Source organism: Lytechinus pictus, chromosome 7 (assembly GCF_037042905.1).
Source record: "Lytechinus pictus isolate F3 Inbred chromosome 7, Lp3.0, whole genome shotgun sequence".
In the NCBI taxonomy this organism is placed as follows: domain Eukaryota; kingdom Metazoa; phylum Echinodermata; class Echinoidea; order Temnopleuroida; family Toxopneustidae; genus Lytechinus; species Lytechinus pictus.
The window spans coordinates 26,836,148-26,863,717 of NC_087251.1; the positions used below are offsets into that span (position 1 = coordinate 26,836,148).

Consider the following 27,570-nt stretch of genomic DNA (forward strand, 5'->3'; position numbering starts at 1 on the left):
TTGGTGAAGTTTTTAGGAAAATCCGTTAAAGAGTAAGAAAGTTATTAGAGTTCAAAGTTTTGGATTTGTGACGTCATAAACGAGCAGCTGCCCCATGTGTTATGTAATATAAAATGCATGAATTTCAAATTTTGTATGGTTCCTGATGACTTAATTTTGTTTTCTATTCATGATCGGGTGTGAAATGATTTGTCTATTGATATACAAAAGGTACAGTGAAAACCATTTTCAATTTTCTGAGAAAATGACATTTCATTGATTTTTTACCATTCGCTATGTAGGAATGCTGCTCGCATATGACGTCACAAATCAAATAATTGAAATTCTAATAACTTTTTAATTATTTGATGAATTTTTCTCAAACCTTCTGCAATATTTATTATTTTTCTGCTATTTTTACAATAAACTTTTTGTCAGGGTGAACTTCCCCTTTAAAATGTCGTATCTTTCTTATTTTACATCCGATTTTGATGAAATTTTCAGTGTTATGCTTGTTTGATTTTTCTCTTTATTCAAATCAACTTTTTGTTGGGTGGACTTGTCCTTTAATGAACGGTCAATTGTATCAACAGATATCTTGGCATCCAGCAGTCATCAAATTAACCAGTCAGTCAGCTTTCTATCAAAAGGCATCTCGGCAACCATGGGCGTCAGCGTAAAGGATTATCTTTTGTTCCTAGGGAGGGGGGGGGGGGGACATCTATTGTTGCGTCCCCCCTAAACACAAAAGATAATCTGCGCTGACGGCCATGTCGACAACCAACGGTCATCATTTCAATCAACATTCATCATTTCAATCGAGTCATTTCAATCAACAGTCATCATTTTAATCAAAACATTTCAATCAACAGTCATTTCAACCAACAAATATTTAAATCAACAAACATTTCAGTCAAGAGTCCTCATTTCAATCATTTTTGCATTTTATACTTCACTTTTTCCCCCAACTTTTCTCAGAGTACACAGTAAAACCAAGCACATCAAAAAATTTAAAAGAGAAACAGCTTTTACAGATAGTTGTAAATAATAAGACTTTATTGAAATCTTCTTTCCTTGGCTGTCGGGACTTTGTTAACCTCTTGGAGGTCCAGGTATGGGACTGGCGAATCTCATTCCCACCTTCCATATAATGAATAATTTTCATGAAATAAATACACAGTAAATTAATGTAAACAGATCATGATTACATCACCGTAATTCTTTCACATCATTCTATAACTCACTATGAAGTATATTTTACAATTTCAACTGACTTAAATAGGTTTTAAGATCTGATCTTCAGTAGTAGTTTGTTCAAGGATAATCTAGAGAAAACATAAAATCAACTGAAGGCAATTACAATAGGCTTCTGCTGGCATCACATACTGAAGAAACCGAACAAGGTTTCTAGAAGTTTGATATACTTCTATTGATCTATGACAGTCTGAAAATAAAGCACAACTGCTGGCATGTCTTTAAATCTAATACATGACGCGAGAGATAGAAAGAGAGAAAGAAGGTTGGGTTTTTCAGGAGGGAAGGGACAAAAACATGGGATTGCGGATGTTTGCATGGAGACCTACATTGTGAGAAATTTGTGTTCTTTTTCAAAAGGACACAGCACATCTGGACATTTTGAAATTGAAATTAAATTAAAAACCCAATTTGAGAGCCTCGATAATCAGAAAAGGAAAGGATAATTTGTGATGCCTTGAATGATAGACAAGCTGGTAAAATAAGTTTTGTGCTGGCACAGATGGAAATAACTTGGTTATTAAACCAAAAGAACACACTCGCACACATTATTTGACCACAAAATTTGCAAGGGAATAAACATGATTGGCTTGTTAATGCTCTGGCATATATGTCAAGTCACTGATACAAGAATACAAATAAAACCCTCATTAGAAACAATACTTAAAGTCATTGACTGTCTTAAATTAGATTACACTTGAAAATAATAGAGTGGATATGAATTACAAGTTAGTTTACCACCATTCTTTAATTAGTTACTTTCATACTGCATCAAAACCATATGTAAGAGTGGATGGGATTTTACATAGGTGTGTGTGTGAAGGGGGGGGGGGGGGGTTACTGGACAGGTACTGCTGGATTACACTATGAATGGAAACAAAATTACACAAATGGTTTTGCAGTTCACGATAGTAGGGACGATTTTCTTTCACTTAAAGACCTTCGCTTGGTTGACCGTGAGATCACCAATGTCTCCTTCCCCGATAAAGAACTTTTTGACCATCTCCTTTGTCTCTTCTGTATCAGGGTCTAGTTTGGTCCATTTGTATGAGGGGGAGTCGATCGCCCAGTCTGGATTCCTCTGGAATGGAAAAAGACAAACAGCAAAGTATCAGTGAGCAGCACATATGGTAGCTTTGCAGAGCTTCAATATGAAGCTTCAGGTGGAGCACAATCATTACCCCAGTTTTAGCATAACTACAAGGAGTTGCTTTAGCTATTCAAGGAATACATCCTTGTCATGTACCTGTTAACCTAATCTGGGTCAAGTTTGGCAATGTAGATCAATGTCTACCTTAACAACTTTCATGCATTGTCAAGATTTGAACCTGGAACCTTGCAATCTATGAGAGACCTATCCACTACAGACCTGCCAACCTCTGGGAATGAAAAACTGTATTCTGTGATAAAAAAAACTGTATTTTCCCCCCCAAAAGTGTATTTTATAATAAAATGCTTGGCCTCTCGCTCATCGCAGCGCTCAAGCTGCATGCAAGCTAAAATGCGCACTGCTCTTGCAGATGAAAAGAAAAACATTGAAACTTGTGTAAATCTCACCCTGGTTTTTACAAAATGATTGAAAAAAAAAAACAAGTTGCCTGAAATTACATTGATCTAATTACCATATTTGTGTACGTTTTATGAAATAGAGACATATAGAGATGATTTTTCTCAATAAATTACGATTTACAAAAACGTATTTTGAAAAGAAACAAGTGGAATGCCTCTGGCCGTCTCACCTGCATCACGCGATTCAATATAGCAGCAGTGCTGATTTTGAATACTACTATAACTCGCACAAGATGTTCAGTGATACTTGGTTACTCTTATTTCCACGTTTTATGAACTAGACCAATACACTTATAGAGATATGATGGCAATTCAACAAATACCCCCAACGTGGCCAAAGTTCTTTGACCTTACATGACCTTTGACCTTGATCATGTGACCTGAAACTCGCACAGGATGTTCAGTGATACTTGATTACTATTATGTCCAAGTTTTATGAACTAGACCAACACACTTTCAAATTTATGGCTGTAATTCAACAAATACCCCAATTTGGCCAAAGTTCATTGACCCTAAATGACCTTTGACCTTGATCATGTGACCTGAAACTTGCACAGGATGTTCAGTAATACTTGATTACTATTATGTCCAAGTTTCATGAATCAGATCCATAAACTTTCAAAGTTATGATGGTAATTCAACAGATACCCCCAATTCGGCCAAAGTTCATTGACCCTAAATGACCTTTGACCTTGGTCATGTGATGTGAAACTCATGCAGGATGTTCAGTGATACTTGATTAACCGTATGTATAAGTTTCATGAACTAGGTCCATATATTTTCTAAGTTATGATGACATTTCAAAAACTTAACCTTAGGTTAAGATTTTGATGTTGATTCCCCCAACATGGTCTAAGTTCATTGACCCTAAATGACCTTTGACCTTGGTCATGTGACATGAAACTCAGGCAGGATGTTCAGTAATACTTGATTAACCTTATGGCCAAGTTTCATGAACTAGGTCCATATACTTTCTAAGTTATGCTGTCATTTCAAAAACTTAACCTCAGGTTAAGATTTGGTGTTGACGCCGCCGCCGCCGCCGTCGGAAAAGCGGCGCCTATAGTCTCACTCTGCTATGCAGGTGAGACAAAAACGTACTGCCGTATTTTGGTTGCAAAAACGTATTAAATACGGCTAAAACGTACTGGTTGGCAGGTCTGCCACTAGACCAGGAAACCTATTAAATCTGCGAGATTCAAAACAAATTGTGCACTTATTGTAATATCACTCTTCCATGCTAATCACAGTGGACTGAACAGCATGCATTAATCTTTCAACTCCGTATATGCAAGAGTGGGATATTAACTATACATTAGAACTTTCTAATTAGTTCTTCTTTCGGCCCTTGTGCTTTGGAATTGGATTCATCATATAAACTTTTTTTCAAATTTTCACTCATGGGCTATGCTCTTTGTAGGTCTCAGGAAAAGGTGGACAGCCCACATGCCTATCATTATATTGAACAGTGGTTGCACCTGGATCATGATATGAACAACACATTTGTATGTCAGTGAAGCACGGGGTCTGGATAAAGAGTATAGAAAGACTCTCCCAAACACGAAAACCTCACATGCTTAATGTACCCCCAATTCCAAATGAAACAACTACTGGTGATAGAACCAGTTGAATCATTGAATGTTGGGGGATTAAGGATGTAAATTCCAATCATTGAAAGCAATGAAGCCAGTACATGGTTGATAAATTCACAAATGGATGTGATTACATGTGTGTCTAACCTTGTAATTAATAGGTTCCTGTACAACATATAAAGCATATGAGAATAACAGTTATCATGAGATTGAATAACTATTTCACAAAAAATCAAAAACCTAAAATGAAGCGAACATTTCCTGCTTCCAACTAAAACAGCCGACATGACGATACTTCTTCGCAGTGGCGTACCGTGGGTCGCGGCATTGGGGGGGGGGGGGGGCACCAGCAAAAATTTTGAGTCACTTAGTGAGCGCGCAAAGCCCACTCAGTTGCCAGGTATACTGACCTAATGGAGACATATTTAAGGACAGAGCCATTAAACGGATATGTAGGTCTCTGGTCAAATAATGCGAGCGCGAAGCTGAAAATTTTTGATATTCAGACCTAAAAAGGGACATTATAGGCAAATTTTTGTAATCATGATACGTACCTGTCTCGCTAAACAAAAAATACGAAGCGCGAGTTGAAATTTTTTAATAGACCCCAAACGGACATTTTAAGGACTATATTTTAGGAATCCATTAACCCTATCTTAACTGGGCTATTTCGGACCAGTATATACTTGGGGAGGGGGGTCAATTTGACCCCCCCCCCCTCAGATCTTGGCCGCTGATTGCGCGATCGCCGCGAAAATTTGCACACGCGTAGAGCCGGATGTAAACTACAAGACAGTATAGAAAAATTTTCAACATATTAATTGTTTTTATTTTTTATTAATTAATTATGCAAATAAGCGTATGAAATTTGCCCTAAATTTGTTTTTTTTCGGTATGTTTTTGCCTTTAACTCAATTTATATAGCTAGAAGAATGCTAATTTTTGGTGGGAGTATCAATTATTACATTTCTAACAAATATCTACAAAAAAATTGCAAAAATATGATTAATTTCTTATGTTTTTTATTGTTTTTTCCGATGAACTTTGTCAGGGACCCTTTTGCGATCATAAATAGCATAAAATAAATCCATGAAAACCAACAAAAGTGAAAATAATCATACATTTATGATTTCAGGTTAAAAAACACAAATTGCATTGACTTTGTACATGGAATCACGTTTTTGAGCAATTTCGGGTCTGACATGCACTTACAAAATGTTGCGTTTTTTCGGAACCACGTACCCGGGGCGTCGCAAATTTTGTCTCAAAGGATGCGCAAAATTTGACAGTAAAAAGTCAGTGAGCGGTGCGGTAAAAAATTTGGCGCGACAGCGTAGTGACAAAATTTTTCGAGGGGGGGTCAAATTGACCCCCCCCCCCCGTTTAATAAGGGTTAAGAGTATACATCTCTTACCATACTCATCTAATGCGAGTGCCAAGCGCTTGCTGATTTTGTTAGAATTACTTTTAAACACATGAAGCACTTGTGGTCACTGTAATCATGATTAGCATACGCATCTCACTAATCAAATATTGCGAGCGCGAGCTAAAAATTTAGGAAATTAAGACCTGAAGAGCATTCTAAGGCTTGTTTGTAGGAATTCACTATAAGACCACACGTATTTCACTAACAAAATGATGCGAGCGCGAAGCGCAAGCTGAAAATTTCTGATATTCAGATCAGAAAAAGAGACATTTTTAAGGACTGATTTTAGGAATTCATGAAGAGCAGACATCTCACGAACCCCCTAATGCGAACGTAAGCACGGACAGTAAATATTTTTTATTAAAGGAGAAATATATTGATTATGAATATGGCCTTATTATATATCAGTGGAAAGATCATGATGTGGGGATTATCATTTGGCCATTCAAAAATAACGAAAGTAATACATAAGGTGGAAATCGCCAATTAAAAAGCGCTAAAATGCCTCTCCGAAATACGCCTCCCATCGGTCTCTGAATTGACTCGAATTTGATGACGTGTATGAGTGTATGAGAGACGTGATTGGCTTTCCCATGGCAAGCACCACTTGCATGCAAAACCTGTTGCAAGGGTACGTTTTTCTCCACACTGTCACTGAATACCACGATCACGAAATGAAGGAAAACCCAGAAGTTTATCTAGATTTTGGATTTTTAAATTGATCATTTTGAAGATGAAGAGAATGATGATGAAGTTTCTAGCTCTAGTGACGTGGATGGGGGTAAATTAGGGGAATTACGTCTATGATGAGTCGGACAATTCAAACTTGCATGCCGATTCGCTACCAACTCATGCAGCTGCTAGTGCTAGCTGCACGTAGCGTAGGCCTACCGCGGGCCAAAATAAATCCATGAAATTCCAGCCTGACCATCCATACAGAGTCTCTTCTCTCTGTCAAGGCTCTAAAGAAAGAAAATAATGATATAACTGTACTTACAAACAAGTGAATATATCCTAAGGAAGGCAAATCAACTCAACGAATAGCAGCAGACAATATTCACCGACGATAAACTTCACGTGGTTGGGATAAATGTCACTCGTTCTGTTAGATATAATTTCTACCTCACTATTTTGACAAAAATTACGAAACTCGGGGAATTATTCATCTATATAAAAATATAGTAACACCTCGTACTATTTTTGAATTACGATAAAATCTTTTTTGAAGCAAAAAGTTGAGGTAAATTAGAATTAGATGTAAAAGATCATCCCCAACATGCGTAGCTCGTATGTGATTGTAAACAAACCTTCACAAACACACATTGCTTGCTCGCCTTGGCTGAGAGAGTAGGTGCACGTGTTGCACAGCTCTCAATCGGCATTTTGGATGGTTTGTTTACAATCACATACGAGCTACGCATGTTGGGGATGATCTTTTACATCTAATTTTAATTTACCTGAACTTTTTGCTTCAAAAAAAGGTTTTATCGTAATTTTAAAATCGTACGAGGTGTTCCTATATTTTTATATAGATAAATAATTCCCCGAGTTTCGTAATTTTGTCAAAATAATGAGGTAGAAATTACATCTAACAGAACGAGTGACAATTTATCCCAACCACGTGAAGTTTATCATCGGTGAATATCGTCTGCTGCTATCCGTTGAGTTGATTTGCCTTCAGATTCATATATATTCACTTGTTTGTAAGTACAATTTTATCATTATTTTCCACCTTTAGAGCCTTGACAGAGGGAAGAGACTCTGTATGGATGGTCAGGCTGGAATTTTCATGGATTTATTTTGGCCCGTGGTAGGCCTACGTGCGTGCAGCTAGCACTAGCAGCTGCATGAGTTATGGTAGCAAATCGGCATGCAAGTTGAATTGTCAGACTCATCATCATACACGTAATTCCCCTAATTTACCTCCATCCACGTCACTAGAACTAGAAATTTCATCATCATTCTCTTCATCTTCAAAATCATCAATTTGAAAATCCAAAATCTAGATAAACTTCTGGGTTTTCTTTCATATACTGATCGAAGTATTCAGTGACAGTGTGGAGAAAACGTAACCTCGCAACAGATTTTGCATGCAAGTGGAGCTTGACGTGGGAGAGCCAATCACGTATCTCGTACACTTATACACGTCATAAATAAAAAACAATTTCACGTAATTGAGCGTGTTTGAAGCATTTAGAGAGAGAACTTTGAAATATCAATTAAGTGATTTTCATCGGTCTCCATGATAAATGATGTACACCATCGTGTTCTTCTTATTTTCCCCTTTAATTTGATATATAATTCTTCATTTTTATGATTTTCAATATATTTCTACTTTAAGACCTTAAAATGGGGCAATCACTTTAAGTAGTCATAAAAAAGAAGCAAATGTCACTACATAAAACAATAATAACTGGAAGTGCGAGGAAATATATTTGGTGTGTACTTGAAAATGGGAGGTTTTAGTACAGCAGGATTATATATCTTGTTAAACAGACAATGCGAGCACCAGGAACAATGAAGATAGGCCCTGAGCAAATTATGTTTCATAAAGTTATGAAAAAAATGTTTCTTATGTAATATAATTATAATACAACATTATTATGAACAATAAATTCTTCTTTTTTCTCTTCCTTTCTCCTCTTTCTCCTTTTCCCCGTTTTTTTTTGCCAAGCGATGGGGGGGGGGGGGGGGCACGTAGTTATGCCACTGCTTCTTCGTGATAAGTCAACTAATGAAAAAACTGTTTCTTATGTAATATAATTATAATACAACATTATTATTAACAATAAATTCATCTTTCCCGCTACGTTTCTCTCCCTTTCTCCTTTTCCCCGTTTTTTTTTTGCCAACCGATGGGGGGGGGGGGGGGGGGCACGTGCCCCCCCCCCCATGCCCCCCGTAGTTACGCCACTGCTTCTTCATGATAAGTCAACTAATGAATAAATCAAACCCATGCGGAACTTTATGAATATTTGTCCTCATAAAATTTGTCCAGGTCAAGGCTACTTCTGTAAACCCTAGTGAATTAACATAAGCAGACTTTGATCAAAACAAGAAAATTTACTTCAAAGACTGTGGGCACTCAATACCACAAATTAATTTAACAGAAAGAACTAATGGAAAATTAAAAAGAGTTGCCAATTTGACAGAGCATTACTTACATCAAAGATTAGAGATTGTCCCTTCCAGAAAAAGACACCTTGTACTTGGGTGCTTTTGTCCTCTCCAAAGATAAGCATGACACCAAACGCATGCTTCATCATCTTATCAACACGTTGGTAAAATCCTGGAGAAAAAAAAACAGGATTATGGCATGATCATCACCAACACAGTATCACCCAACCACCACCACCACCACCCCACCACTACCACAACAACCACCACCACCACCACCATCATTGTCATCACCATCACCACCACCACAACAATCATCATAATCAACACTATCATCATCACCACTGACTAACATCATCTAAGGCATATAAAGCAAGACCACTTGCCACTAAGGGAACAAAAATTTCCAAGCCAATGAAAAGGGCAATGAGGCCAAAAGATAAGGTATCCAAGGCCATGAGTTACACCTTGACCTTGGAGTCATTAAGTTCACGTGTGGTCATTTATACTTTTGAGGATTGAAATCAATAGATGTATTGCTGTTTATGATCAAAATTGACTTGCCAACACATTACATGGAAACAAATACTAAAACAATAAAAGAAGAAATACATTTGTTTTATGAACTTTCATGAACAAGCTTTCATATTAAATTTCTTTTTCAGTACAATCCTAAAGAGAGCATCAGGAAACAAAAACAATTGGGTGCCTGTTTACGTAAATCTGAATCATGATTTTTCCATAGATTAGAAAGAAAGATGCTGACAATAGTCAGTGAAGGATTGAAGAGGTTCTATAAAAAGTTTAACTCCCACTCTTTCAAGATTCCTTCTCAATTATAACCATTATTCATAACAAATGGAGCGCCTCCGGCAGTCTCACCTGCATCATGCGATTCAATATGCCAGCAGTGCTGATTTTGAAAACTACTATAAAATAATTATTCACAAAAAACACTATTCATATGATACAATACTACGTTCATTGACATTTGACCTTGATCATGTGACCTAAAACTCAATGACCTTTGACTTTGGTCATGTGACCTGAAACTCGCATTAAAAGTTCAGTGATACTTGATGACTCTTATGTCCAAGTTTTATCAACTAGACCAATATACTTACAGAGTTATGATGGTAATTCAACAAATACCCCCAACATGGTCAAAGTCCATTGACCTTTGACCTTGGTCATGTGACCTGAAATTCGCACAGGATGTTCAGTGATACTTGATTACTCTTATATCCAAGTTTCATGAATCAGATCCATAAACTTTCAAAGTTATGATGGTAATTCAACAAATGCCCCCAATTTAGCCAAAGTTCATTGACCCTAAATGACCTTTGACCTTGGTCATGTGACCTGAAACTCAGGCAGGATGTTCAGTAATACTTGATCAACCTTATGGCCAAGTTTGACGAACTAGGTCCACATACTTTCTAAGTTATGCTGTCATTTCAACAAGTGGAATGCCTCTGGCCGTCTCACCTGCATCACGCGATTCAATATAGCAGCAGTGCTGATTTTGAAAACTACTATAACTCGCACAAGATGTTCAGTGATACTTGGTTACTCTTATTTCCACGTTTTATGAACTAGACCAGTACACTTATAGAGATATGATGGCAATTCAACAAATACCCCCAACGTGGCCAAAGTTCATTGACCCTAAATGACCTTTGACCTTGATCATGTGACCTGAAACTTGCACAGGATGTTCAGTAATACTTGATTACTATTATTTCCAAGTTTCATGAATCAGATCCATAAACTTTCAAAGTTATGATGGTAATTCAACAGATACCCCAATTCGGCCAAAGTTCATTGACCCTAAATGACCTTTGACCTTGGTCATGTGATGTGAAACTCATGCAGGATGTTCAGTGATACTTGATTAACCTTATGTATAAGTTTCATGAACTAGGTCCATATATTTTCTAAGTTATGATGACATTTCAAAAACTTAACCTTAGGTTAAGATTTTGATGTTGATTCCCCCAACATGGTCTAAGTTCATTGACCCTAAATGACCTTTGACCTTGGTCATGTGACATGAAACTCAGGCAGGATGTTCAGTAATACTTGATTAACCTTATGGCCAAGTTTCATGAACTAGGTCCATATACTTTTTAAGTTATGCTGTCATTTCAAAAACTTAACCTCAGGTTAAGATTTGGTGTTGACGCCGCCGCCGCTGCCGCCGTCGGAAAAGCGGCGCCTATAGTCTCACTCTGCTATGCAGGTGAGACAAAAACTTAACCGGTTAAGATTTGGTGTTGACGCTGCCCCCGCCACCTCCGTCGCCGCCGTCAAAAAAGCGGCGCCTATAGTCTCACTCTGCTATGCAGGTGAGACAAAAATCATTGCTGAAGAAAAAGACAAAATCACTAATCAAGAAAACACAGACAATCCTAAAAACTTCATTCATGGGGGTACTTTTTTAGGAATTGCCTCTATATCTGACCAAGATATATTAAACAAGTGGAGCGCCTCTGGCAGTCTCACCTGCATCACGCGATTCAATATAGGAGCAGTGCTGACTTTGAAAACTACTATAACATAATCATTCACAAAAAATACACAATTCATATAACGATACAATACTATGTTGACCTTGATCATGTGACCTAAGACTAGTCAGTGATACTTGATTACCCCTGTATCCATATTTTATAAACTATATCTATTAACTTTGAAAGTTATAATGGTAATTCAACAAATACCCCCTACATGGCCAAAGTTCATTGACCTTTGACCTTGGTCATGTGACCTGAAACTCGCACAAGATGTTCAGTGATAATTGATTACTCTTATGTCTAAGTTCAGATCCATAAACTTTGAAAGTTATGATGGTAATTCAACAAATACTCCCAACATGGCAAAAGTTCATCAACCTTAAATGAACTTGGTCATGTGACCTAAAACTCGCACAGGATGGTCAGTGATACTTGATTACTCTAATGTCCAAGTTATATGAATCAGATCCATAAACTTTTAAGATTTGTAGTTGATGCCGCCGCCGACGTCGGAAAAGCGGCGCCTATAGTCTCACTCTGCTATGTAGGTGAGACAAAAACTGCATCTTCTATGAATGGCAAAACTCAAGATTATGTGTACCAATGCCTGCTTTATGCACTATACCATATGTGTAATGTGCAAGTGAATAGCACTTGCATAAAGACAACCTTCCAGAAGTTGAATATTAACCAAAGTCAAAGCAACTTTTACTTTAACCCTAAAAAGACTGGGGGGGGGGGGGGGCTGATTCAGCTCCCCCCCTCGACATTTTTCGCGATAAATCTGTAACGCGAAAAGCTGGCGCCTCGCCGTTCCATGACTTTCTTCTTTCAAGTCTTGCGCAACTTTTGAGACCAAATTTGCGATGCCCGGGTACGTGGATCCGAAATTACGCAACATTTTGTAAGTGCATGTCGACCCGAAATTGCTCAAAAACGTGAATTTGTGTACAAATCCAATGCAAATTGTGTTTTTAGCCAAAATTCATAAATGTATCATTATTTTCAATTTCACTAATCAAACTCAATTAATTTCATCTTGTTTATGGTCAGAATAAACAATTGAAAAAACAATAAAAAACAAAAAGATAAAAAACAAAAAGTCGAAAAACAAAGAAATACATAAGAAATTTAAAAAACAATAAAATACATAAGAAAAGAATTGTGATATTGATTTTTTTAAAGTACATTTGATCAGAATCCTTCAAAGAGTCTATGAATAAAAAATTAGCAGTTTAGAGGCCTTATTTAGTTTATTAGAGCAAATCTTGGATTTTACGCATAAATTAGCATAACTAATGAATTATGAGATTTTTCGGAAAATTTGATCCTAGTCTTGGAGATTATGCCATGGGTAATGCACGTGCCAATTTTCGTCGCGATCGCGCGGTCGACGGCCGAGATCATGGGGGGGGGGGCTGAATCAGCCCCCCCCCCCCAGTCTTCTTAGGCATCAAAATAGCCCAGTCTATTTAGGGTTAAACCAGAGTATGCATAAGAAAATGTCATAACCCAAGACCAACAGATTTCTTTGGTCTCAATACACCTTATACATTGACATCACCACGCCGTCATCTTAGGGGTCAGTGCCATTGCCTAGCGTGCATTGGTGCATCTCTAACAACTCTGTTTACGCATATATAGCTGATGAGGGAGGTCGCTACGAGATGACGTCAAAAGCCTAACGTCCAGACCTGCCAACCTCTGGGAATGAAAAACTGTATTCTGTGATACAAAAAACTGTATTTTCCCCCAAAAAAGTGTATTTCATAATAAAATGCTTGGCGCACTCGCCCATCACAGCGCTCAAGCTGCATGCAAGCTAAAATGCGCACTGCTCTTGCAGATGAAAAAAAAAACCATTGAAACTTGTGTATATCTCACCCTGGTTTTTACAAAATGATTGAAAAAAAAAACAAGTTACCTGAAATTACATTGATCTAATAACCATATTTGTGTACGTTTTATGAAATAGAGACATATAGAGATGATTTTTCTCAATAAATTACGATTTTGTAAAAAAAAAAAAAAAAAAAAAAAAAAAAAAAAAAAAAAAAAAAAATCGTTTTTTTTTTTTTAAATACTAAAAACGTATTTTTTAAAGAAAAAACGTACTGCCGTATTTTGGTTGCAAAAACGTACTAAATACGGCTAAAACGTACTGGTTGGCAGGTCTGAACGTCTATAGCTTTGACTACAATAGGCAAAGTTACCTGTATTTTAATAAAATCTCCCAGATCACCCCAAATAGCATTTTATAAAATGCAATTAAATCCTGCTCTTCTTCCTCATCACGCTAACTATCGACTACTGACCTGATACTAGATTGCAGGTCTGGAAGACCATGTTGTCTGCAAGGTATGATAATGGAAAGTACTCGCAATGCCAGAGGCTGTAACCTTCTCTGTCAAACTTCTCCCAGAAATAAGGCAATGCAACGGTGTCTGTTTCGTTGTTGGAGTAGCATCTCTTCCATGCATCCATGTCAAAGTCACTAAAATAGGAAGGAGGAAAAGGTAGTAAGGTAAATCTTAAGGTTCAAAGACATCCTTTTCCAAATACAACCACTTGGACGTTGGTATTGGTATATTACACTATGACTGGAAAGAAAAGGAGAGAAAAAAAAAACTTGTGAAATCCCCTCGTGCATTGTACAATATAAAGCTTAAATAAACCCGAGGGTGTTTCACAAAGAGTTAATAAAATGTGTGGTTTAGAGTTGCACTTTCCAGTTGCGTGCATCGCATTGGTCAAATCATACCAAGAGGACGGACACTACTGCGTATTAAGCAATAAGATCGCATGTAACAAACCATGTGCGTGTCGGCATTTAAGCATGATTTCTAAGCAATACTTGACTCTTTGTGAAGCACCTCCCTTGAATGGAAAGCCATCAGGGCCTAAAATTCAGGTGCCTGAAGACTAGCAAACCCATAGGCCCGTATTCTGAACTCGGGTTTAACTTAAGCTCAGGTTTAAAGATGTGGTTTAAGTATGGATAGCAAACAGTAGAAATAAAATATTTTGGCTAATTTGGCTCTCAAATCATTCATAATTGTCTAGGAATTATAAATATATGATTGTCTTCACCATCCATGAATCAGGAAAGAGCACAGTCAACATAAGAAACATACAACTTACTAAATATTTTGACACATTTGGCTTCCCATAATTTTAGCACAGAGTTAGACCATGGTCTAAGTTAAACCTGACTTCAGAATACGGGCCAAAGTAATTAAGAGGGAATGTCCTATAGAAATAGAAATTAACAGATTGTTGGTACTTGTTCCTGAAATTTACAAAAGCCATGTGTGAAATGACAGCAGAGCAATATCAACGTTGAGAGAAATAGGTAATGAATCCCAAACAAAAAGAACTGTGTGAATGACAGAACCATGCAGTCAATGTTTTAGCTGCTTGAATTAAATGATTTCAGAATATCTTGGAATGACATGAATGTTAAATTGAACAGCTTAACATTTTACAAGTCAAAACAATAGTTCGAGAATAAAACTAATCATTAATGAGTAAATCAAAGAGTGGGCCGATTACACTACCCTGTCGTATTCTAAGGTACCTAGTTGAGAAACAGCTCTTGTAAACAACCCGTTGTTGGCATTCTTGCAAGATATTACAACATATACTAAACGGAATGTTAAAGGCTTGCTGGGGAAGTTTTATTGTAAATACTTATGGCTTTCGCATTGATCGATCTGTTTGATAAGTCTGACTTATCAGACAGATCGATCAATGCGATCTCATTTACTGGGTTGAAAGCCATGAGAATTTACAATATATTATACTAAACTGTAGCTAGTTTATTCTTAAGGACATCATGAGGCATTACATAAAATGCCTTGGCAAAATCTAAAAATACTGCACCAATTTTGGGAGGCAGTTTTGTCAAGGATATTCAACCATGCATTACATTCATCAATTGTGTTACGCATGAACAACCTTTTATAACCCTGTGCTGCTGGGATTCACCAGAGTACTCATTCAAATGGGTTCTGATAGATTTAGTGACAATGGATTCCATCAGTTTACAAACCATAGACGTTAGTGCTACATGTTTTCCTGCACAGGAGACTGATCTACATAAAATTTCTCTATAAACATTTGTGAGTTTCACATAAAAGTCCCTGCACACTGAACAGACTCCATGCACCATCCCAGTGCATGAAAACATTAGAAATTGATGTGGATATAATTCAAAAGCGATTGGTCACACCAATAATGCATAATGTCTTAATAATTGTAACATTCTGTTTTTAATGCAATTGCTCTGTAAGAAATAAGATTAGGTTTGGGACATGGAGACTCGGAGCAAATATTGTATAACAAGGCTTTCTGCCAATCTATATTTTCTTCACACACATACACAAAGAAATCCCCCAAAGACACTTTTAAACTAATGCACTCATCCTTTCAACTTCATAGGAATGTCAGTGAAGCACGGGGTCTGGATAAAGAGTATAGAAAGACTCTCCCAAACACGAAAACCTCACATGCTTAATGTACCCCCAATTCCAAATGAAACATCTACTGGCGATAGAACCAGATGAATCATTGAATGTTGGGGGATTTAGGAAGTAAATTTTCCAGCATCGTTTAAGAACAATAAAGATGCATCAAAAGAGTCGGTTGGTATCATTTGATAAGGCTTAAAGCCAAATAGCCAGAGCCCTTTTCTGAGTAGCATCTGCTTTAAGCATAAACTACAGAAATACTCACTGGTTCCTTGCCCAGCAACATTTTGATCACGAACTTTTACAGTATATGCTAATTTCAATAACAAATAATTTTTGCTCATCTTCATAATATTCATACTAGGATATTTGACGAGGAACAAAAAGATTTAAGTATATTCATACTCATTTTTTTTTCTCCAAAATTATGAAATGGCCATTGCAATTATGAAAACCAGATTGAAACTGCAGCAATAATCAGGAATAACTGAAACAAAGAATTAAGTAATTGTGATGAATTCTGTTTATCACGTGTTTGGGCAAAAGATAAAACTGAACTGCAGAGACCGCTCAACAGTAATTTCCTTGTTACTCTGTGATTTCCATCTAGCTTTCATGAATATACAAACAAGGTGGTTCACGAACCAAGAGTCTCACCTGATTTCGCGATCAAAAATATATATTCTACCATTTTATATTATACCTAAAGATATACAAATTAAGAAAATAATATGATCATTCATCATCTTTATGAAGATTACACTGACAAGTCGAGACTAACATTTTATACCAGTTTGCTTCCAAAAATATATCTCAAACTGAATAAATCCCATTCTCCAAGAGCCATTTAGACACTGACAGAACTACATTACCTCTTTGGGCAGTCTTCAAATGGATCAACCTTCTTAGGAGGTGGAAGATGTACTTCATCTTCTACTTCTTCTTTCTTGGCCTTCTTCTCAGGCTTCTTCTCGGCTTTCTTGGGCTGTTCCTTCTGCTTCTTTTCCTTCTTACCGGAACCACCACCACCACCACCAGATAGCTCAGCATATTTCTTGGCTGTAAGTCAAAACAAATTTTACACATGAAAAAAAAATTCTGGGCCCCATCTTACAAAGAGTTACGATTGATCCAATCAATCATAACTATGAAAATACATCAGTGTCATAATTTTTTCTACAGGAAATTTGCACAATGTCCTTTGTAAACAAAGAGAAGCACAGTGAATTTTCAAGAAAACAATGAATATACATCATAGTTAGAAAATATTTTGAACAAACATGCATAATAGATTTTGATGTTTGTGATTGATCGGATCAATTGCAACTCTTTGTAAGATGGGGCTACTTGTTATTTTAATCCTGACTGAAAAGGGTTTTCAATAGGTCTTTTAAAACCATTGTTAGCATAACTCTTCCAGACATCACTCAACCCAGACAAGACCCATGAAATACCCACCTATTGCCCATATTTCCTTGGCTTCCATGACATTTGCTCCACTCTAAATTTCACACACTAATTGAAACACCAACTCCATCACTATACCTTACCCTAAACCTAAACCTAGCATAAAACCCTATTACAATCCTAACCCTAAATCTTAGACAAAATTAAGCTCGGAGCAATGTCGCAGGAGCAAATGTTGTGTCACCATTCCTTGAAAGTATTTTGACTTCGATGGAAACTACCAAGAAAATGAAAAATATTTCCTTTTTCTTGACTCTGGAAGATCGATAGTTTCTGGAAATTTCAGTTGGTGTTATTAACATCAATGTGTCCAAGTGCGACAAGAGATGCGCCCCCCCCCCCAAAAAAAAAAAAAATTCTTCTAGGCTCCTTTTCTTTAAACCTAACCCCCCCCCCTCTAATCATAGTTGCAGGACAAGTCAATGAACGGTTTCTTTGCCCACAATGCCCTACAACTCCTTCTTCTTACCATCAAATTGTGCCATTTTCTCACAAAGTGTGACCTCTCCAATGACTGCTTTGACCTCTGGTTGGTTGATGAATGTGACAAACCACCTATTCAAATGGACAAAGGCCTTGCGATAGTTTACATCGAATACCTGGAATAAAAACAAGACAAATGGGGGGAAAATTATACAAATAATTAAGACATTTTTTTTTTAAAATATAAATTCTGTATGATTTTGAGATTTTGAAATGTTTGATTTTTCAAGGTCCATGCTCCAGAGTATTCCGAAATGCAAGCAAATGTGTTTTATTATACTCCTTCTTAGGCCTGACTTGAAACGGATATTTAAATATTCGGATACCCTACACTGAAAACCGGACGGCGGACGGGTATCCGAAATTTTACCCTGAAATATAAAAAATAATATCCATTTGCACTTATTTGAGTTATATTTAAGATTTTCAGTTATATTTGAGTTTTGAACCTATCCGATGATAGCGAGAGTCAGCGTGCGCTAATTGAAATATTTCTGAAAACTACGAAATTACGAGGAGCTGAATATTTTGGGTTGAATCTGTTTTGCAATCGGATTTGACTAATGTGAGTTAGCATGAGACTACTCAGGCACGGCTTCAAATGTAGATCGTATGACACTGTAAGCTATTAGTAAATGACTATTATTTGAGTCATACAAGTCGGGCCTAGTTACGATCCCATTTAATGGTTGCGAGAGTATGTGTGTTTCTTTTTTAGTTCCGATCGAATGAAATAAGATGCAATGAATTTGACCGAGTCGAGTGTAAGTGCGAGTCTACTATTACTAAAAGTCTAAAACCAGACAGGCCTACATCATTCAGCTCACGCACGTGCTGTCCTGTCTGGCCTTGTCTGGAGCGAATCGTCCGATATATATTTGGTTACATTATACTCGCTACACCTTCAAATGGGATCGTACTTGGAATATTTTCATTTTCATGTCGGGTTTCTCCCCATTCCCCAAATTATAGCCAAGCTTCTCATTTCTCAACTTCTGAAACATAATCACACTTCTAACAAAGATTCAAGACAAGATTTAATCACAGTAACAGTAACTAATCACTTACATTCATCACCAGTAAGTTTTACTGCAAAACACGTCGATTCACAACCGACCACATACTCGGCGGGCGCACATCATAAACCTTTCTGGCACGATACCGCCTTTTAAATAATTGTTGTTTACGTGATGATGGATATCAAAATTTATAGTGGATATGCCATTTAAACTGAAATAAAGGAAAATGTGTGTTTTGTAATTTATATATAAAATATTAATTCATGAAAGAGATTTTCAATTGACAATTATCATTCTTTCATAATTCAATAATTCTAGTAGAATAAAATATGAAGTTTTGATCCTGATATAAGTTTCTATGAACAAGTTATCAAAATATAAACATATGTGAACAATTTAAAATTTGCAATAACACAAATACAATTGACATCTAGATAATGGACAGTTTCATTCTAATTAATCATTATTAATGACAATTCAAGAAAGAAAAGGGATGATTCATTATTTCGGATTTGATAAATAAATCAAAAGAAACAAAATAAAACGGCCAATCAACATGTATTTGACGTTTACATGATTTCAAAATTATCTCCATTCTTCGTTCATATCGAAAGTTGATGTGAGAAAAAAGGACTGAAAATGAATATGTCGTTACGCATTTCAATTTAAATAAATTACAAACAACATGACACATGCAGCCAACATTCATTCGACGTTTTCATAGTTAAAAAAATAATCATCTTCATTTGTAACGAAAGTTGCCGTGAGAAAAAGTAGAATTCATTTTGTATTTGATGAATAAATCACAAAAACAACATGACACACGCAATCAACATTTATTCGACGTTTTCAACTTTTCATAGTTTCAAAAATAATCATCTTCATTTGTAACCAAAGTTGCTGTTAGAAATAGTAGAATTCATTTTACATTTGATGAATAAATTACAAGAAACAACATGACACACGCAATCAACATTCATTCGACGTTTTCAACTTTTCATAGTTTCAAAAATAATCATCTTCATAATGAGAAAAAGTAGAATTCATTTTGCATTTGATGAATAAATTACAAGAAACAACATGACACACGCAATCAACATTCATTCGACGTTTTCAACTTTTCATAATTTCAAAAATAATCATCTTCATTGGTAACCAAAGTTGCTGTGAGAAAAAGTAGAATTCATTTTGCATTTGATGAATAAATTACAAGAAACAACATGACACACCTGAGTAACCCGATCAACATTTATTTGACGCTTAAATGGTTTCAAATTATCTTCATTCTTCACTCGCATTGAAAGTTGAGGTAAGAAAATATACGATGAGTTACGCATTTGAAATCATCAAAAAATAAGACGGGAAAGAAAAACGATCTTAAGCGACACCATAGTAAAATCGCCATCGTTGTCAGAACGGAACTTTACTCCATTCACGGACGGTCATGCTCCAAAACTGATATAAGGTCATGTTTCAAAACTGATAAAAACGATGGTTTTCGGCGGGAATATATTACCGAAGAAGATTAATTGATATTGGTGATTATATTGGCGACTAAAACTTATAAATATTGTTGGTGAGTCTTACTAAATTTAATGAGGTTTTGTGACAGGAAAGTGGTGAATCAGTGTCCATGGATACCCGAACCCGAAAAATGAAAACCGTTATCCGTCCACGCGGGCGGAAACAGTTCGGATATCCATTTGGTGGCAGCACTACTCCTTCTTTATCTTTCCACCAATGTATAGTTACTTTAGCTTCCCATATGGGCTACTGGAGGGATTTAGGCCAAACATTCGTTGTTGCACACTGCATAATAGGGTATTCACAAAGCTGGAATAAAGTTAATAGCATTGGACCAATCTTATATATCCATAGTCTGAAGACAGCCTATAATTCAATTCAAAGATCTCTTGAATGGTCAATGTTAAGACAACTCACAATAAAATAGTTGTCTCACAGAAAGTTTGGGAGATTCAGTTGGCAGGAAGGTTGTTATTGTCAATCTCCCTGGGGCGTATTTCATGACTACTTGTATCTCTCTCTTTATGCGAATATCACCAGGTGTGATGATCATGCTGTTGGACAACCCTTGGGTCCTAGCCTTCTTTTTTAACACCATTCCCAATTCTTTATTGAATAAATTTTCTACACTGTCCATCCACAGTAACTTTCACCTAAAACCTCAATTTCCCACTGATGCAACAATTTCTAGGCCTAAGCTCATGATGTGACATGTCATCAGCATTCGTCCAAACTGTCGTATCAGTCAATTTTGGTTTTAAAAAAAATCGATCTTGAGATTTTTGCAGAAAATGAAAGAAAAAGTCCTATTCTAAGCATACCTAAATTTCTAGGCAGCAATTTATTTCAGTTTGTGAGATATGTGGGGACTTTCACAGCAGTGCCTTACAAATTGTTGATAAATGCGCAAATCCCATTGGAAATGTGTACTAAAGCAAAGCAAATAACAGCTGCGCGTACTTCATATGCAAATGCGCGGTCAGTCAAACCGGCATTGGATTGACTTTGCACGTGGAAGACGTTTTGACTGATCACGCACACTGAAATTGTGGTCAGGGTTGTTGCATCCCCTATGGAGTTTTTGTACAGGGAAAATCAAAACCTCTCAAGACGAAATAACAAGAATGTAATTTCTCTGATTCTTGGTTTTTGTGTAAAAATAAAGATACCAAAGTCAAGCAATTGTCTTGGTCTTTCCAACCATGTATTTTTTAAGCAATAAATATGTTGTAAGGCTAGGGAACAAAGTGTAGAAATTATAGTAAACTTTTAAGTTGATTTTCTCTAAAATAGGTTTGCAGTGTCATATGTGTGATACGATGGTTCGGATTACCGCCAACGATATGAATGTCAACACACGGTCTCATTAACACTTCTAAATTGTAACAACTTCATATGCTCTTATCATGAAGTATTAATCCTTTTCACCAGGAGATCGCTATTATACTGACCTGTCTGTATGCCAGGAGTAGCTGACATCCTACACTGATATCAGCAAGGGTGACCCTCTCACCAACCAGGAATGTCCTTGTCTTGAGGTACTCGTTGAGGAAACTAAGAACAGTTTTCAATGACTCCTTTGCCTTCTCTGTTTGCTGAATTAAAGAAGGGAGGTCAATTTAAGTCAATCTCAGGTCAATTTGAATAGACAAGTCACAAATCATACTCTAATGACCTGTTTCACATGATTTGATTTCAGTATAATAGACAAAGTCTTGGGCCTGAGCCAAAGTTATCTCCAGGGAATAGGGTTTACTCATCATTTCTCAATAGTTCATTCATTTAATTTACATGGTATCTATCCACTAATAAATATAAAAACATAAATTAAAGAAAAGAATTACACAACTTTATATTCACTAGAAAGTTTGTTGGTTTGGGATGCAAAAAAAAAAAAATCTGTTCTTCATTATTAAAATGTCAGTGAAGCACGGGGTCTGGATAAAGAGTATAGAAAGACTCTCCCAAACACGAAAACCTCACATGCTTAATGTACCCCCAATTCCAAATGAAACAACTACTGGCAGTAAAACCAGTTGTATCATTGAATGTTGGGGGGTGTACAATTTACAGAACTGCAAATTGAATTAAAGGGAAAAAAGGTCTCTTCCACTCTTTAAACAAGGTGGGTGTTTCATAAAGCTTATTGTAAGTTAAGAGCGACTTTAAAAATGACTAGTGAACCTTTCTTACATGTTAAATAATCAACAATGAATATCATTTACCACAACAAAGGATCACCAGTCATTCTTAAAGTCACTCTAACGTTGCGAACAGCTTTACAAAATGGCCCCCAGGTATATATTCCATGGCCCGAGACCACTGACCATAACAATCTCAAAATGTTCAAAATACACTGATTTTCATCTATGTTCTCGCCAGCATAAACTTAATCAACACAACTGGGTAATTAATTATTGTAAATTAAAGTACTCTTATATAACCAAAATCAGAACCCAACCATCAAATATTCTTACAATGACAGATAATATACAAATTCTGTGAATTTGCTTATGAATTCTATTATCTACTTAAAGATGAAGTAGAAGTAGGTTTAAAACAAGTTTGGTACTAATGGAAGAAACAAGGATCCACGATTCTTTGTAAAGAGGTGCACAGGATTATCTTTTTCAAATATTCTAATTGCTTTTCAATAAGTCTTTTAGAAATACCTGTTTGTTGTACTGTACTACACCCAATGTTGGGAAAACCCATGTGCTGGCAGCTGGCTCAATCTCGTTATCAGCTAGGTTGACAAACATCTGAACCTGAGCTCTTGACAAATCATCAGTACCCCTCAGCTGCTCATTGCTCACTATATAAAAAGACATTTACAATGTGAAAATCTAATCCGTTTAAATTGCATCATTCAATATTTGATTATGGGCAATTCCATGTTAAAATGAACAAGACATCTCGGAAAATGTCAAATTATACACGTTTAAATTTGCAGTATTTGACAAGTCTTGCTATACAAATTACACAATAAATTAAACAACATTTATACAACAGTTGCAATGTTGTGACCATAACAGCTATAGCTCCTATCTTTTTGAAAACGATGTAAAGGCAATACCCAAGTGAATTGGCAACAAAATCAAACACATGTTTTTTTTAAGGCCAATCTCCTAGGCCCTAAGAATGCCTTTCAATAAGGCTAAGTATATAAACCACAAAAATACTGTATAACCTACCATAGTATGCAATAGCATTACTCTCAAACAATGTTGTTCCACTTCCATTCTCAAAGGCTGGAACCTAAATGAAAAAAAAAAAAATTTAAGTTAAACATTAGTTCTGGTCATGAAAGTAAAATCTGGAGGAAACTGTCAAAAGTGATTGGGAGTGGTCATAAACATAGGGACAGTGATTTTCCATGATCACGGAAAACAGACGGAATTCACGGAATCGACCTTTTGAAACGGAAAGTGGCTTTTCAAACTAAAATCACGGAAAACATATTTTTTCTCAAAATGCACAGAATAGCAACAGAAATTACTCCAAAATCCTCAACGAAATACGAATATCAACTGGTCAAAAAACACGATCTCACTTCGCTACAACAATCATGACAATCCACACATCGTGACTGCACTCGAGCGAGTCGAGCCCCTCCATCACTTAAAATTAGTTTACACTCACGTCCGCATGAAGGCAGAAACATGGCCGTGTGTTGCTGCCCTCTGCGTTCTATCATAATATCATATCGCGGTATTCCTCAAATCCAAAATGGCGGATAGGCGAAAGTCGTTGATTGCTCAAAAAGATGTCCAAAAAGTCCCCAAATCATCGATAAAATCTCATTTAACCACAAAATAATGCTAATAATGTGAAAGGTGAGGATGTATTAATAGCGTTGTTAGTAAAGTGGCAGATACAAAGTTTGACCAACACAAGTATTTTTACATCACTACTCATTGCGTATTGATTTTCTATGTAAACGGAATTGTCACTCTTTCATGTACACAAAGTCTATGGGGAAATAGAATTTCCGTTTTCAGACATGCTGAAACAGAATTCAAGCTTTTCTTAAATTGAAAAAGTAAATTTTAGAAACGGAAAATCACTGCCCCTAGAAACCTGAAAATTTTAAAATTTAATTAATGCAATGATAGGGGGAGGGGGCCATTATGCCCATTAAAGATAAATTTATATTAAATACATTCTGCTTACCACCTTTCAAAAAAATATGCCGGGAAAATAGTGAATTTTTATTACAAATAGATCAGGATCAGCCAGGTTCTTCTTCGATCGCCGTCAGCGCAGCTACAGCTGAGCGTACGGCCGTGCCAGTGGAATGGCTGGCATGTTCGTACGCTCAGCTAGCTGTAGCTGCGCTGACGGCAATCGAAGAAAACCTGGGGCCAATTGCACAAAAAGGTCTTTGCAAGAACCGTCTTTCGTGTCGCCCATTTATCATGATGCAACATGTGAAACGCATTTTAAATAAATTGCCTGCAAACATATTTCATTCATCCGTTAAAGTAAACAAAATCTTTGTTTATAAAATGATGTGATGTATCATGAAATTGTATACAAATTGATTTAAATGCTAGCTAACAAATTTTCTTTGTTTATCATACATTTAAGAAATATCCCGCATACAGCGCATCATAAAAGACGGGCGACACGAAAGACGGTCCTTGAAAAGACCCTTTCGTGTAATCGGCCCTAGCCTGGCCTTGAGGCTCCTAGAGAGTAAAAATCATTTACTAACGCATGCTTACTCTCAACGGAGCCTGGAATTGCTTCCCATAGTTACACGCACCGCCCAAAAACCTGAAACTTTCGCCCCCGAGATTTCTACTTTCCTTCTAAAAAAAGATCTAGCCCTAAATCATGTACATGGGATGGGATACAACTTCATTTCCAACATTACTACGATATTGATTTCATTTTTAAACAAGAATTCATTGAAGAAACAAGAAAAATGTTATGAAAAGACGGGAAGAACTTGCCACCGTGCTTACGTCGCCATCTTGATTTCATTGTCTTGCCAAATTCGCGCATGCGCCCAACAGCCTCGATCGGCCATTTTGTTTTGAATTTTGAAAGGAAAGCTACCGCGACAGAACTTTTCGTTTTTTGAGGTTCCAGTCTGTGCCTCGATGTCAGGAAGCTGCCACTCGTTAGGCCTTCATCCATAAAATCGTGGTAAGTGCTTAATTTCTGTTTTAACTATTTATTCGGATAATTATTTAGACCATACTTCACGCTACTACCGTGGGTATGGTGAATTACACGGTAAGCCCCTGGGCTCCGGCCCGCACAGCGGGCCGGAGCTCCCTGGGTTAGGCTTCGTGTAACCCAGGGAGCTCCCGCCCGCGCAATTCATAACAAAAATGTCCGATCGAGACGGGGGCAGAAGGAGAGAACTTTTCATTTTTTGAGGTTCCAGTCTGTGCCCAGATGTCAGGAAACTGTCACTCGTTAGACCTTCATCCATATACCCTAATGGGCTAATAATACCGTAATCGTGGTAAGTGCATAATTTCTGTTTTCACAATTCATTTGGAGAAATATTTAGACCATAATTATAAATCACCCTAGTCCCGTGAGTATGGTCAAATACACGGTAAGCTCCTGGGCTCCCGCCCGCGCAGCGGGCGGGAGTTTCCTGGGTTAGGCTTCGTGGAGAGTAAGCATACGTTAGTAAATGATTTTTACTCTCTAACGTTAGAAGCCTCCTGGCTAGGCAGGCATGCAAACAAAATGAAAAAATGTTTCACTTTCACTTTCAGATACTGCCGTTACTTTGTATTTTTCAATTTGATTCACCACAGCACTCAAAAACTGTCATCAATGGTGTTGACTCCCAAATTAAAGCAAAGCCCTTCGTGACTGACAGAGAGAGAAGGAAAGAGAGAGAGCGAGGCCTACCTTTCCCAACGGGAATTTCTTCAGGAAGTCGGCTGACTTGTTGGTCTCGCCAAGCTTGAAAGCCGGTGGGTCCTGCACAACGGTCAGCTGTGTGCCGCTGTAACCAGCAGCGATCTGGATCTTGTATGCCCGAGTATTTTCGGGATAGGTGTACAAAGTCTGCAAAACAAGATGATAATGAATAGATCATCACAATATTAAGTATTATATCAACACAAACAAAGGTATTTTAGAGCGTATATTCATAAGATGAAAGAAATATAAGTGGATATAAATCAAGATACACGTGTGGACTTACCCCGGAAGCCATGGCTGCTAGCTGGAAAGACCGTGTTGACGTTGCAAAAAGAGAAGCAGAATAGCTGCGCGAACAACACGCCGGGAGATCCCCCTCCCTCTGTATACGTATGTAGCGGCGTAGTCAGCTGCCGGCCTGCACATGTTCCAGTGACAATAGCTACTTTTTGATTTATGTACGGCCTGAAACCGGAATAAAATTATTACTTCCTGAAGTCATCTGAACGAAACACAATCGAAGAAACATCAGTCCTGTTTAGAATTCTCAGTGAGTTCAATTTTGTATAATTAATTGCAATGTTATGCTCCAAAACTAACGTTGCAAACATCTTCAGTCCCATGCATGCACATTTACGTTTTTGATAATAAAAGCATGCCATAAAAACACACTAACTAGAAAATTAACTTCGAAATTTTAGTCATAGAAACTACATTGGGTCACATTGTTGATAAAAGTTGCAGTGGATAGCTAGAAAAAAGTAGAAGATTTTGAGGTAAATTTTCCATTATGTTTTTTTTATTATATTAATTAGGCCTAGTAGTAGTATTTAGTAGGCCTGGGTCTGAATTAACGGACGGAATACCAGAATCTGATAAAAAAATATCTGTCCAATGACATGTATCAGGTTCTGGTTTTTCTTATTTCTGGTCCTGTATTCCAATGAAACAATGTAGTTTAACATTTTCTTAACCCTTAAAGAACTGGGGGGCCATGATGCCCGGCCCCCCCCCCTTGACGCTTTGCGCGATATTTCCGAAGCGCAAAAAGATAGCGCCACAAAATTTTGTGCCTCTTTTTTGTCACTGAAGTTTTGCGCAACTATTGAGACCAAATTCGTGACATATGATATGGGTATAGCTTCGCGACGTCATCACATGACTTTTTACGAGACAATGTCGTGCCGAAAATGGCCCATTTTTATACTTTTTGTACAAAGACAAAGTCTATTTTGAGATGAAATTCATAAAAGGGTGGAT

At 37.0% G+C, this 27,570-nt stretch overlaps 2 protein-coding genes across 2 annotated transcripts in view; one reads left to right on the forward strand and one right to left on the reverse strand.

Annotated features, from left to right (window-relative positions):
• Positions 1–1,014: 1,014 nt before the first annotated feature.
• On the reverse strand, positions 1,015–26,959 carry LOC129264648 (elongation factor 1-gamma-like). Its single transcript, XM_054902560.2, has 10 exons — positions 26,594–26,959; positions 26,296–26,454; positions 23,610–23,673; positions 23,088–23,230; positions 21,867–22,010; positions 17,859–17,988; positions 16,795–16,981; positions 13,769–13,947; positions 8,985–9,109; positions 1,015–2,314 (listed from the first exon to the last, which is right to left on the reverse strand). Exons 1-10 carry the CDS (start codon positions 26,603–26,605, stop codon positions 2,162–2,164), a joined length of 1,296 nt encoding a protein of 431 aa, XP_054758535.1. The 5' UTR covers positions 26,606–26,959; the 3' UTR covers positions 1,015–2,161.
• LOC129264647 (nuclear valosin-containing protein-like) overlaps positions 26,691–27,570 on the forward strand; it is a 34,172-nt gene continuing 33,292 nt past the window's right edge. The window contains exon 1 of the mRNA XM_054902559.2: positions 26,691–26,860. The gene's annotated coding sequence lies outside the window, so the exon portion shown is untranslated. The remainder of the gene's footprint in view (positions 26,861–27,570) is intronic.

Bases quoted from the DNA above. Each gene is read 5' to 3' on its own strand.
- LOC129264648 (XM_054902560.2), bottom strand. The intron at 23,674-26,295 runs GTAGGCCTCGCT...TTTTTCATTTAG, and splicing joins AGAAATTCCCGTTGGGAAAG to GTTCCAGCCTTTGAGAATGG. The intron at 13,948-16,794 runs GTAATGTAGTTC...TTCCTATTTTAG, and splicing joins TTTGAAGACTGCCCAAAGAG to TGACTTTGACATGGATGCAT.